The following is a 14720-nucleotide window of genomic DNA, read 5'->3' on the forward strand; positions in this document are numbered from 1 at the left end:
TCCTTCCTCCTTTCTTCTTTCTCCACATTTGGGGGTGATGAGAACATCATGTCTGGCATCTTCTATACTTGAATTCTCATAGCTTGAGAGCCAGAGAGAAAGGTGGTTTCTCTCTCCGGGGGCTGGCTGAGGGTATGACTGTGCCATGCAGGTTTGGAATTGTGAGTTGATCTCTTCAGAGGGTGGTTGTTTATGTCTAGGGACTTTAAATACCATTTTAGTAGAAGCAGCCAGGTAGACGGTGGATGACAGTAAAGGCAACAGGCTAGCCTTTCCTCAGGCATGGCTAACATCTGCACAAGCATTTAACCCCATCTTGATGGAGACTAATGTAGAGTAATGATGTTCTCTATTCTATTTTAAAGGTGGTTAGCCAGTTTTTATCCTACCTCATGCTTTATATATGTATATGTATATGTATATGTATATGTATATGTATATGTATATGTATATGTATATGTATATGTGTGTATATATGTATATATATGTATGTATATATATATATATGTGTATATTTGAGTACCACTTTATTGTCTTATCCTTCAGTATTTCTAAAATCATCATTTATTTGAATGACACTACATTATTTCATCTTAATTGTAAACACAAGTCTTTTGGTCTTTTTTCTTCCCTTTATTGAAAAAAATAAAATGAGGATGAGTGAAAGCATCCTTTGGCGGTTTGTTTGAATGCATCCTGTTTGCTGCTATGCAACAGTCAGCCTTCAGCTTTTGGCCTGGCAATGTACTATCAATTGAGTCAGAGATGACTACTACAAAATTATCCTCTCCAGAATTACATACACCTACTGCAATGATCAAGCAACGGCAACAGCCTGCATTTTCACCTTGGGCATTTTGCCTAGAGTAAATTAGTTATTATATCAAACACTTGTTAATGACATAGGAAAATATCCACTGTAAATATTTCCTTAAGTAACAATCAATTTGTTGGTATAATAGTGTGGTTTTGCTTATTTTTGTTTGCTAATTTTGGATTAAAAACATCACTTTGGAGAGTTTTCTTTTTTTCTTGATTTTCCCCATATCATGCTGTATTGTGTTATTATATTATAGTGGGGAGTGCATACTTTAGGATCTGACAATCTTAGGTTTTAAATCGTGGTTTGTTCTTCATTCAACAAATGTGTTTAGTGCCTCTGATCATGTTCCAGACATTCTACTAAGAGTAGAGGGGGCAGAATTTGTAGAGTATGGGGTTGGTGATACGGGAAATCTCTGGAGGAACCAGGACTGTTCCCAGATTTTAAGCAACTGGTTTTAGGTATAGTGGCAATGAAGAGGTTTGCTTCAGGCATTCTGAATTCTAGTGTAGAGGGTATATCCAAGTGGAAATGTTACATAGGTAGCTGGATATCTAATCTGGATTGCTGGAGTGGAGTCTGAGCTGAGGATATACCCCTGAGAGTTCATCAGCCTTCAATTAGCTATTGAAACTTAGATGAGATCATCCAGAGAGAAGGACGTGGACCAAGCTGAGAGCCCAGGGGAACCAGAATTCTTAGAGGAAGGAGGAGCTCTAGCGAAACACAAAGAAGGAACAGCCAGACATGTAAGAGAAAATCTAGGAGAGGTGGTGTTACATATGCCAACGAGAAAAGATTTTTATGATTATGTGCCTTGAGAAAATTTGCAACCTCTCTGTGACTTTTTTATTTTGTCGGTGAAAATGGAATAATCATATCTGTTGGCATTGTATGTTGTGAGGATTTTAGTGACAATAAATGGATTCATTTACATGATGCCTGTAACATAAAAAATCATCAATGGATATTTTCTTGTTTCCAGTATTGATCAGGTTACTAATAAAATTATTCACAATGAAATTTTCCACTTAATGGGACTTAGTATTTCGTTCAATAATTTAGTCATATTTCTTTCCTAATAACTGAATCTCCAAAATTCAATAATCAGCTCGAGTCAGGAGCTCTGGTATTAAAGCAAGCAGTGTCTGCTGAGAAACATTTCCAGAAATTATTTTCTTCCTTCCGATAATACTGTGATTAATCTTATTTAAAAACACCTGCATTTCTTATTTGAATATGCTATCAATATCAAGTAAACTTCCTTTACAAAATTACATTGGTCATCTCAAATAGTATGGTATATACTTGAAAAAATATATGACTTGTAAGGTTTTGAGCATTATTCTTCCTTCACATCTGCTTCTGTGGGATTCATGGGCTTTACAATTTAGTTACTTTTATTAAGGCAACCTGATTTGGGGAAATTTGAGAAGACATGGAAAAGCAACATTTTCTTGCCTTTGAAATCTTACAGTTATTTGTTTATCTCTTTGAAGCTGTACTGAAAAATTAGTCAGTTGCTTTTGTGGAGAACACAGACAAATTCAACCTCTGGCTTTATGCGGAAATTTTAAACATTTTCATTTGTGTTTTCCTTTTCATGTAACACAAAGTACCTCCCTCATTTTGTCATGCTTAGCATCTGGTTTTTCAGAGCAATTTCTAAGGCTTGTTTGGAGGAAGCAAAGCATATTTTTAAGTAAAAGGTAGAAAAGGGAGACAAAGCACACTGGTTAGATAAGGATCAGACAAATCTTTTTTTTCTTTCTTTTGAAAGTTTCTTTATTTTGAAAGAGAGAAAGCATGAGTGGGGGAGGGGCAGAGATAGAGGAAGACAGAATCCCAAGCAGGCTTCACACTGTCAGTGCAGAGCCTGATGCGGGGCTCAGACTCATGAACTGTGAGATCATGACCTGAGCTGAAATTGAGAGTTGGCTGCTTCACCAACTGAGCCACCCAGGCGCCTGACTTTTTTTGTTGTTGTTGTTTTGTTTTTTGTTCTTGCTTCTTTTTAAATATCCTTTCCATTTCTTCAGTAGCAACTTGGAGAAAGTTCTACTCACAAGTGATTGTGTCGAAGGTCTTAGAAGAACAAGGTGTTTCATACCTACCTTACTAGAATTACCTTATTTTGTGTTTATAAAGCAAGTTGCTAAGCACAATGAGGAAGATATAGTTCAATAACCAGAAGTTTGAGCATATTCTTGATATTGCCATACCTTTGTCCAAGTTGGACTAAATGATCTCCATTTTCCTTTCTGTTTTAAGATTGTATAACTTGAAGTCCTTTATTCCTGTACCTATGATCCAGTACCTTAAAACTATCTATCTATACTAGGCAGAATAATGGTTTCCCACCATCACCCCCATCCTGTCAAAGGTGTTTATGTCCCAATTCCTGGAAACTGTGAATATGTTACCTGAAAGCAAAAAGGACTTTTCAGATGTAATTAAGTTAGAGATCTTGAGATGGGAAGATTATCTTGGATTATTGGATGGGCCCAATGTCATCACAAGGGTACTTACAATGGGGAGGCACAGGGTACCTCAATGGTTCAGTCGTTGAGCATCTGACCCTTAATTTCAGCTCAGGTCATGATCCCAGGAGCTTGCTTGAGGTTGTCTCTCCCCCTCTCCCTCTGCCCCTCTACCCTGCTTACCCTCTATCTATCTCAAAAAAAAAAAAAAAAAAAAAAAAGAGGCACAAAAGTCAGTGAGGAGATGTGGCAATGAAAGTAGAGACTGTTACACTATACTTTGAAGATGGAGGAAGAGACCAAGATCAAGGAATGCAGGTGACCCCTAGACCCTGGGAAGGGGAAGCTAATGGATTTTTCCCTAGAGCCTTAGTGAGAGCGTAGCCCTCCTGACACCTTGATTTATGCCCAGTCCCATTTGGAACTTCTGACTTTCAGAATTGCAAGGCAATATATTTTTGTTGTTTTAAGCCACTCACTATGTTTGTGGTAATTTTTTACAGCAGCCCTAGGAAACTAATATACTATGTATCTAAAATCCATATACATATGAAACTTTAGGATTCATAAATCCTGTATCTCTCCCTCTAATATTTTGTTCTCTACGGGATGAAATGGGATATAGACACACTCAAGCAGAGTCAGTACATGGCCAATAGCACCATGTAAAGATTTGAGTTCTATGATTTACTCAGATCAAATACTAGCTCCATCATTTGCTAGATTTCTGGCTTTAGACTTGTCACATACTTCTCTGTGTCTCAGTTTCCTCCTCTGAAAAGTTAGGATAATGATAGTGCCTCTGTTCCTTATAGAATTGAAGGACTCAATGCTCAAAAAAATACATATATCAGCTTCATGTGGCAACTTCCAAGCTTTCCATAAGTACTCTCCAGCAGTTTCTTCTCCTGTGTGCAATGTTTGGAATCTGGAGAAGAGCATACTTAGGTGAGGTTGGAATCATGACAATCAGAATAGTCAGGAGGACATAAGAGTTAAACCTGGATACCCCAGGAGGAGGCAGGAATAAGGATTTGCCTGGGGCTGGTTCCAATTTTCTCGACTTCTGAGTTTTCACTGCCTTTGTTGCTCTTGGTTTTCAATCTATTCTGGGAATTCCACAGAGACTAAGATCACTTCTCTTCATCACACTGATATTTCTGAAACCATGAAGCTGAGATGAGATGCAGGTATTATAACCTCTAAAGGAGATTCCTGTCACATCCCAACCCATTAAAAGGGATTGATCTCATTTAGCTGATTATTCAGCCTTTTTTTTTTTTTTTTTGATGTAGAAAACTGAGGAAGATTTTAATCTTTCATTGTTTGATTTTGATTTATTTATGATATGTATATATTTGGGAGAACGGAAGAAAAAGGGCACCTATACCTTTAAGAAAGAGTGCCAGGTTTTTGTGAAGTAAAAAGATGAAAGGCATTAGGAAAATGGTGAAGGCACTCTACTCACTTATTATTCTGATGTTATTGTTCAACACTTTCATCTCTTCTGGTTTTGCAATGTGAATTTTTCAGAGGATGAGAGGGAAAGTTTTTTTTTTGTTTTTGTCTTTTTTTTCCCCACTGTCTCCATTTGCAGGATGTTCCTAATTCAGTTGCTGCCTGGCTTCTCAGTGTTGTAAAGCACATCACCCGGGATTGGATGTTCCTGAATGTGATTTTGGCACTCACCTTGATGGCAGTTTTATCTGCAGAGATGAGCAGAATAACAAAGGCCAATAAATAATATTTCTGACAATGTCTGTAGAAACCAAAATATTCATATGGGAGGAGAAGTTTGGTTTGGTAGGAAGGTGGTTTCCATTAGAAGCTTGTTCCTTTTCTCTCAACTGGATGGCTGGGCAGTGATGACAGCTGCTGTGTTTGTAAAGTATTATAATTTACAGTGTGTCTTCAGGTGCATTTTACATATGATCCTACAACTTCTTTGTCAGCTGGATTATATCTATTCCCATATTAGAGAAGAGAAAAACTGGTTCCAGAAAAGTAAACTGATTTCCCCAAGTTCTTGCAGCTACTAAGTGCCAAAGCGTTGGCTCAAGATGGGTTCCCCCCCCCCCCAACTACATGTTGCTTCCCCCCAAAAGTTGATTCAAGTAAATAAACTGTGAGTCTCAGTTTCCTCCCATATAAGGTGTGTGTACAGACTCACTAGACTGGATGCAGCATCACAAGCTCTGAATGAAAGAAGCAATGCAGGTAATGTTAATGCAAGAAATTGTCTAGATCTAAGGGAATGACATTACACGCAGCATCAGGAGACATATGCCACTAAAGAGGGTAGCTGCCACCAAGCTTCAGTTACTGTTTTTGTACAAGAATGCAACAAAACTAATGTTGTCAGATTCTGTTTTTTGAAGAACAGACAAAAATCTATATTTTCAAGTGAAACATCCCCGTGCTTGATTAATACAAAGTTGGCAGAATTGAGACATTTTTCTAAGGTCTCTATGGCGGAGGAGTGGGGCACCTTCATTTTCATTAACTCAGATGTGCTATGAAATCAACATTGTTTCAGCTTAACTTTCTGGAAAAATACATTTTTGTTTGTTTGGTATGAAGAATTCATTAGGTTCATTGACTTTTCAGTTAATGTCTAGGCCAACTCAATAATTGATTTGGACAAGTAGATAATTCCTGAGGTAATAACTGAAATTCATTAACTTATATGGTCTTAGAGCATTACAAAAACAGAAAACACACTCTTCAGAAATCTTTGCATACAAAGATTGTGCCCATGCGTTTCTTTCATGCCACCAAGGGGATACCCAGAGTTAGAAAGGAGGGATTTTTATGGCATCTGATGTATATGCTCTGCTTTGTTATTTTCACTCTTAGAATTGATGGTGCATCCAAACAAATGTAACTGGAAATTTAACTCATTAAAAAGATTTAATTTTTGATCATTGTGTAAATATGAGGTTTAACTTTGCCATTCAGGCTTATGAGGCTGATGACATGTGAATTTGGACTTGGTGTTCCATGAAAGGGAGGTATGCGCAAAGTGACCTCCAAATGCTGAAGGAGATGGGAGACTGAAGAAAAAGGCAGATAAGTCCAACTTGATAAGAAATGGCTTATTAAGGGGATTTATGGACAGCAGTCTTGGGCTTCTGCCCAAGATGAGGAGATGTCCACAACCCCACTTCCTGTAAGACCTGCTTTTGTCTCCTAGAGGCTGGGAGTACTGATGAGGAACAACTGGGGGGAAATGTTTGAGAATAGTTGTGGGTCATAGTCATAGCTCCAGGGCAGATCAAGAACACTATGCCTCAAGGGTGTACTTAAGGGTTATTATGTGTGTGATTAAATAAAAAGAAAGAATGTGGAGGGGGGGATGCTGTGCTCAAGGCTTCAGGTCTCTGAGTGGTTATCATGGCGGAATTGTCCAAGATGAAGTTAGTCTGATTCACATAGTTGGTTATAATGATGGGGGTGATAGTGCTGTTGGTGGTGTGTGCCGATAACGTTTTATAACAATGGTAATACTAATAACAAAAGGTAACATTTATTGAGTGTTTATTATGCATCAGGATTCATGCCAAGGGCTTTTCTATTCAGTAAATCATTGAATCCGAAAACATCCTCATGAAGGAGGCATTTGTGTCCCTATTTTATAGATAAGAAAAACTCAAATTTGAAGAGATTAAATAACTGTCCAAGAATGTACAGTTTTTAAGAGGCAAATTCAAACTAAGTTCTAATTAAATGTGTGGGAAAGAGGCCAGAAGGTACTTATTGAGCATCTACGACGTACCGGGTCATATTTTTGGTTCTTAATTCTTGTAAACAAAACTACAAAACTTAGTTCCTGCTTTGGCAGGGTAGTATTTTATTTGGGGGGAACAGACAGCAAATCAATAACCAAACACAAGGTAATGTCTAGCAGTGCTAGGTAGTATAAAGGAAAGAATTGGGTATGAAGGTAGAGGGCCCATTTTCCATATGATGATGGGTGAAGGTCTGTGTAAAGCAATGACATCCAGCCAGAGATAGTAGAATGAAGTGGAGGGATGAGTGAGGGGAATTTCTAGGACTGTCCCTGTGACAGTTCGTCCATGGTATATTTCATCACTCAGTTCTAGAACAGTATGGCCCATTGGTTGGGTGTATTTAAGAGGGGTATATAGTATCTTCCTGTGGCAAAAGCAAGGACTTAGGAGGCAGACCCAGGTTAAAATTTTGGTTCTGTTCCTTTTTTCCTGAGGTATTTGGGCACCTTAAGTTTATTCTAAGCTTTAGTTTCCTTATTTGTAAAGCTTGAATTATAATCCTTATCTCTTGATAAATGAAAGTTCTACATGTAAAGTCCCAAGAACTTCATACCTATGCAGTCATACAGTAACTAATAATTATTATAATTATTTTTATAATCTGTGTCTTATAAAGGGACACAGAGAAGTTCCCTGGGGGGTGCATCTCAGAACATGCATATAGCTATAGGGATTTACAGAATAGCATGGAGAGGGAGGGGGAGAGAGAGAGACAGAGAGAGAGAGAGAGAGAGAAAGAAAGAGATATAAAATTCTCATCCTTTACAAAGGCCCACAGCCCTGCTTCCACAGGCAAGCACCTGCTCTTTAAAATGGCAGTTCCAGGGGGCACCTGGGTGACTCAGTTGCTTAAACATCTGGCTCTTCATCTCAGCTCAGGTCATGATCTTGGGGTTGTGAGTTTGAGCACTGCATTGCAGTGCTCTGTGCTGGGCATGAAGCATACTTAAAAAATAAACAAATAAAAATAAATAAATAAATAAATAAATAAATAAATAAATAAATAAAACAGTGTTTCCTGGAGCCAGTTTTGCCCATTGCCTGCTAATCAAAAAGTCTGTCTGAGTCTAGTCCCAGTTTACCCTCTGACATGCTGTGTGGCTCTAAACTAATCATTTCACCTCTTTGTTCTCAGGTAGAGGAGGAAAGATCTCTACACCTTCCCCATCTCCAAGGAATATCTTCAGACTGAAACAAAGTTTAAAATGCCCCTCTTGTGATGTTACTTCCTGTTACATGTGTGAACATAATTTAGGAAAGAGTTAAACCTCTTTAAATCACAAACATTTCTCACAGGTGATGAATTAGGTCTATAGCCATCTGTGTTTGGGCAACAGCTTTATCCTGGGGAGATAGTAATAAAACCAGAGGATCATTTGGTGGTTCATCTTGGCTCAGTGGAAACACGTGGATTTTGGAAAGATGTGCATCTGGTTCCAGTTTTCTAAATTACTGAATTTTGATTCTGTCACCCTGTTTAGGACACTTATCCTCTCTGAGCCTAGCTTTCTCAGTCTACAAATAAAGCAGGCAATAACAAAGTGTAAGCGATTGTAAGGATTAAATGAATGTAAAGTTCTAGCATTCTATCTGCCATTGATGTTTAAAATGTTACTTTTGGTTTTGGTTTTTATTTTTGTTTAAGACCTGAATTCCTGGAGGTGTCTGGGGGCCCCTATTTCAGGAGGCCTTTTTAAACCATTGCCAGGCTGGACAGGCAAAGGGTCAAATGGAAATAACCCACTGGATTTCCTCCAGCCTGAGGAGCTGGGTCTGCTCCAGGGATCCTCTGTCAGGGAGCGGTGGGGACTAATTCTTGGCCTGAATTCCAGTGGCAGCTCCTGTAGGCATGGGGGCTTCAGTGGGCATGGGGGCTCCAGAATTGCCCCAAGATGATGAAGTAACTGGAATACTACAATTTCACAGTGGCTCTTGCAAGGCAGGTGCAGGTTGAGGACATAAATTGGCTATTGCGTAACCTCTATGTCTTGTGCGTAGCAATTTCCGTCCCTTGCCAACGTATCTGCATTTGCTGCAGGCTCTGGTGAGGCTTCAGGTCACTCCTAAGATTCATCTGTTTAATCAGTGGAAGGGAAGAAGTGGCCTGCCTTTATGAATATCTAGGTCGGCTCTCTCAAAACAAGCAGGCTGCAAATCCCAATGGCTTCTCAGCACTGTCTCAGATGCATCCATCCTTCATTACGCTATTCCCATGGTAACCCCTAGGAAGGGAGAAGAAGGACAGTAACCACTGAGCGGCTATTTTTAGATTTCTGGCCAGATGCTTTGACAAATCTGTTGAGGGACAGAAAATGACACAAATGTAGAAGAGGATTTTTTTTTTTCTTTTTGCCAAAGACAATATCATTTAAATTCATCTTATAAAACTGGAAAAGACTTTGGGAAATCATTCAACCTACTTCTACCTCTAGGAAGATCTACTTCCAAATCATACCCCCAAAAATTGTTCAATAAGGTCTTTTTAGAACACTTTCCTTAATAGCTTATTCCAATAGATAACCAAATTTCCTACCCTCATTTTATCCCATATTCAGTCTCAGTTCTCAGACCAAGGGAGTTGGGAATAAGACTGAGTATGATTGCTCCAGTTGTGGGCTACACAGCCCTGAAGGAATCATTCATTTAGACCCTGCTATACACATTCTGTGCAACTATCTGCACTCGCCCTGCTGCACTTACTTTTTTTTAATGTAAATTCCTCCTTTCCTCCTTAAAAACCTTCAGGAATTTCCCATTGCTCTGAGGTTGAAGCTCACAGATCTTTAAGGTGGTCATAAAGGTACAACATGATACAGATCCTGCATATCTGTCCAGAATCATCAGTACTACTGTAGTTCTCTTTCTTTGTGTTTTGGCAAAAGACTTTCTTTTTTTTTTTTTTTTTTTTTTTTTTTTAATTTTTAATGTTTATTTATCTTTGAGTGAGAGAAGGAGAGATAGAGCACAAGCTGGGGAGGGGGAGAGGGAGACAAAGAATCCAAAGCAGGCTCCAGGCTCAGAGCTGTCAACACAGAGCCCGACGCAGGGCTTGAACTCACGAACCCTGAGGTCATGACCTGAGCTGAAGTCAGACGCCTAACCAACCGAGTAGCCCAGGTTTCCCAAAAGACCTTCTTTCAGAGTCTCAAACATGCCGTCTTCCTCCCATCTCAAGGTCTTTGCACTTACCTATAATACTTTACCCCATGCTTTCTTACCTACTTAATTTCTCTAACTCCTTCTTGTCCTTCAGAGCAGAGCTCAAATATCAGAAAACACTTTCTCAAACTCTGAAACAAGAAAAGGCACACCTTCAGTAGCCTCTGATAACAACTTGTGCATTTCCTTTCCAACACTTAACAGTTTGTGAATCTATATTTATTTATGTAAATAAAAAAAAACTATGAGCTTCAGGTCGTTAGGGAACAATATTGTTTGTTTACCATTATATATCTAGTACCTTAGCACCATGTTTGGCAAATAAATGATTCTAGTAACTGAATGAATGACTAGCGGTTATTTTAAAGGGACATAAACTCAGTTTCTCCGTCAGGTCAAGCTGTCAGTGTGATTGCACTGGGGCTCCTTAAAATGTAATATGAATCCAAATTCCCCAGAGAACTTGTTAAAATGCAGATTGTGACTCAGCAGATCTAGGGTGAAGCCTTTTTTCGGCATTTCCAACTGGTATCTAACTAGTAGAACTTGGTTGCACATTGGAATCACCTTCAGAGCTCTAAAAAAAAAAAATCACAATTCTGAGATTTTCACTCCTGGTGATTCGGATTTAATTATTATGTACTTGGCCTGGGCTTTGGGCATTTTTAAAAACTCCCCAATTTATTCTAATATCCAACACATTTGGAGATCCATTGATTGCAGGTGAAGCTCATTCTCAACGGGAGGTAAAGTGATATCTTTGTTTCCTTTTACATTAAACAGCATCCAACATGGCCACTAATAGGGGTCCATCTTATTACTACTTTTTAAATGCGTGTCCCTTAGAGACACACAGAGACACACAGAGAAGTGGTACAAGCAAAGAGAATCCTATGTGAGCTGGTTACTGTGACAGCAGAATGGTCCGATCTTAAACTCTCCCACCTCTACTCATGGGGAAAATGTATGTCTTCTCAAATATTTCAAAAGTTAAGTGTAGCTACTGAAAAAAGTGGAACATGTTGGTGGAATCAAATGTGGATCTAGCAGCCTTGCAGCCCGAGGAACAATGCATACTTACGCACATAATGTCATCAGAGAAAAGGGACCCTGAGTGCAATTCCAGGAGCTGCAGTATTTGTCGTGAGTTTCTTGATTCCCTACTTGCCCATAACCATGAACATGAAGATAAAACCAATGCTTCTTCATCTAGAGCATAGTAACAATCCCCCTTTCTTGTCATTAACTCCACTCATTTTTTTCCCACTGATTCATTCTTGTTTGTGTTTTTAATCTTACAAATCCCACAATGTGGAGTGTAATACTGTGTAACTGAGCACAGTAGTACATGTCAAGCCCTACACTAGTTGTTTTCATTTTCTTGGTTAGTCTCCTCAGCAAACCTGCTAGGTAGATCACATTTGACAGTTGACAAAACTTACTAGTTTGAGGCTTACTAGTTCATTAGCTTCTCCAAAACACAAAGATGGCCAGTGGCAGAGTCTAGATGTATCTAATGTTTCTCTACTCCAGTATTAATTAACAGTGTATAGGCCAAATTCAGCCTTCAAATATTGTGGTCCACATGGTCTGAATACATTTTTAATGAGGGTCTGGCATTTGGAAAGAATAAAATTTTCCATAAAACGCCAGATTTTGGGGTACCTGGGTGGCTCAGTCGGTTAAGTGTCCAACTCTTGATTTCAGCTCAGGTCATGATCTCATGGTTCATGGGATCAAGCCCTGCATCTGCCTCTGTGCTGACAGTGTGAAGCCTGCTTGGGATTTTCTCTCTCCCTATCTTTCTGCCCCTCCCCTGCTCATGCTCTGTCTCTCTTAAATAAATGAATAAATAAATAAATAAATAAATAACCTAAAAAAATCAGATTTCAAGATTATATTTAAAATAATCATGTCATAAATAAATAAATAAATTAATTAATTAATTAAACAATCATGTCTGGCGACAGTGAGTAACGTGCCTGGCAGCCTGAAGCTTGCCTAAAGCTGAGTGACATTTTTTATCTTCCAGATGACTTTTTACCTCTCACGAATATCTCTTTTATTTCTGGTCTGGCCCAGCATTTATGACGCCTGTTTGGTCCCCCCAAGTCTCTGGGTTTTCAGCTTAGCGCGTAAACTCTATTGAGGGAAGCAGTGATTCTTTCATCCCTGATATATTGTGTCATCAGGAAAAAATGTCCTCTTTCTTGGTGAGGTGGACATCATTGCCTTGCCATCTTAATGACTTTAGACCTTTTTAGGACTATGTGTACATTCACCTCCGATGCACTGTGCTGACTTCTTTGAATACAAAGTGGTGGAGCTTAGTATCCTACCTTCTGATTCTAGCATTTAGTTGTCTGGACTGGTTTCCAATCAAAGTTTTGCCTTAACAGGGGTTTGTAAGTTGCGTCCTTGTGTTTCAACAACTGTGGCCCAATGAGAACTCACGTATCCCTTGGTCTCATGGTATAGTTGTATTTCGTTTAATCTCCCTCAAGGAAGACTGTGACAAGGAAGAAGAGGATCTTTCCTAATGTTGCCAGGGCCTATGTTGTGTGGCCCTAGCAGTACTGGGCAGGTTTTCTCAGGAATGCAGTCACTGACTTCAGATGTAGCAGGAAATATAGAAGACAAGATTCACACACAGAGAATCATCTTGCTTGTGAGAGTTGCTTGCCTCTGTTGTAGTGTACCTGTTTCCTTCCTTCCTTTCCATGCCTGGCTCTGACCCGCTGGCCACTATGGTGTTGGTTTCTATGCACTCCCTCTGGGTCACTGCAGAGCTTTCTCGCTGCACATTGGAGCTCTGTTGCTCAACAGAGTGCATGCACATTTGCTGTGCCACTTAAACCTCAGAACGATCCTATGATATACATCTTGTTATTTCCAGGAAATAGTGGCCCAAAGACCATAAACTTTGTTAAATTGATAAGTGGGAGGATTTTCAAATGGTGAAATACTAACCTTGACTGTTCTGTCACATTTTTTACTTTGGGTTTAAGAGGCAGATCTAGTAATTGAAAAATGTCTACAAAACACAAGAGAGATCATTCAATCATTCCTTATCTTACCACACGGTATGCCATGTGAGACATCATCAATTGAAGATATACCATTATTTGATTTGCCACTGAGAACAGAAAAAACACTGTGAATTAAATTATGCCATTTAAATTATGTTGATTGTTATCCACTTTTTAATTACAGATTTTCTAACATAAAAACATGTCTTAGAATTGACAAATATGGCACTTCAACTTTACTGCAGACTTTTAATGTATAACACACTGAAATGCTAATTGTCTTAAAATAATAAGATGTAAGAAAGTAAATGCAAATATTGACACTATACTACAATGTTTTTTCTTCAGCAACCATCAACTGACCTAGAATTTGACCGTGTAGTGATTTATACCACTTGCCTTCGTGTTGTACGAACAACCTTTGAAAGATGTGAACTGGTTAGAAAGATCTTCCAAAACCATCGAGTAAAATTTGAAGAGAAAAACATAGCTTTGAACGGTGACTATGGAAAAGAGCTAGATGAGCGATGCCGGCGTGTTTCTGAAGCTCCTTCCCTCCCTGTCGTGTTCATCGATGGCCATTACCTGGGGGTAAGTACTCCGCAAAGGAAAATCTTCTTTTTTATTGAACCCAACCAGCATTGTTAGAAATCTATAAGCCTATGACAAGGCAACTTGCAACATAACTCCTGGGACATTTGCTATTTTTTTGGAGTTCAAACCAAAGGAATTGAAGCACTTATTTCTGTCCCAAATGATGTGTTGCTAACAGTGTTCATCCCTACAGAAGCATGGTGAGATAAAATCAGCATTAAATTGCCTTTTTGAATAGGAATACATTTTTTAAATGTTCAGTTGACTTGAGTTTTGCATTATGAAGTTTGACATGTGAGATAAAAACTATTTTTTATTGCACACAAGAAAAACAGAATATTTATAAAGATGTACATTTGTGAATTCTCTTATACCCCATTATCGAACACTCAGTTTCCTACCTAATGAAACTGAGATGGTGGTCCTGAAACAAAATCAATAAGAAATGGGGCCTGGAGCCAGAATTTTTATCTGCTTGTTGTTTAAAATTATTCTGAATTTTGGTAATTTGTCAGTGTGAGACACAAATTTAGGCTTACAGGAAGAAGAGGAAACTCCCAGAGAAGCCAGGAAACATGACTGCTTCATTTTTCTTTGAATAATACTGTTAGCGTTAATTAACCCCCATCGATCTAAGAGCACGCACAATCGCACAGTCATTAAGAAGCCCGAGAAGAGAGCTCTGGACAGTGCACTTTAGAAAGAGTAAGAACAAAGAGCCAAGGGACACCAGTGGTTGAGGGAGTGGGACTGACTCCCCCCAGATCACTTATCAGGGAACAAAGAGCTGCTGTCAAAAGGCAGATGGATATTTGGATCTTGGCTTTGTTTCGCATCTGGTCTT

General features: G+C 38.9%; 1 protein-coding gene across 3 annotated transcripts in view; it reads left to right on the forward strand.

Annotated features, from left to right (window-relative positions):
- The window catches only part of GRXCR1 (glutaredoxin and cysteine rich domain containing 1), a 308046-nt gene that overhangs the window by 234957 nt on the left and 58369 nt on the right, over positions 1-14720 (forward strand). For 2 of the 3 annotated variants that reach the window (XR_013555303.2, XR_009616437.3), the window contains one exon: positions 13631-13721. Coding sequence is in view for 1 of the 3 variants with exons in the window: in XM_060655141.3 (XP_060511124.3) it covers positions 13631-13873 (243 nt within the window). In the remaining 2 variants the exon portion in view is untranslated. Of the gene's footprint in view, positions 1-13630; positions 13874-14720 lie in introns of those variants that run through there. The other variant, XM_060655141.3, reaches the window with a different exon arrangement.

This window comes from Panthera onca, chromosome B1 (genome assembly GCF_046562875.1).
Source record: "Panthera onca isolate mPanOnc1 chromosome B1, mPanOnc1 haplotype 2, whole genome shotgun sequence".
In the NCBI taxonomy this organism is placed as follows: domain Eukaryota; kingdom Metazoa; phylum Chordata; class Mammalia; order Carnivora; family Felidae; genus Panthera; species Panthera onca.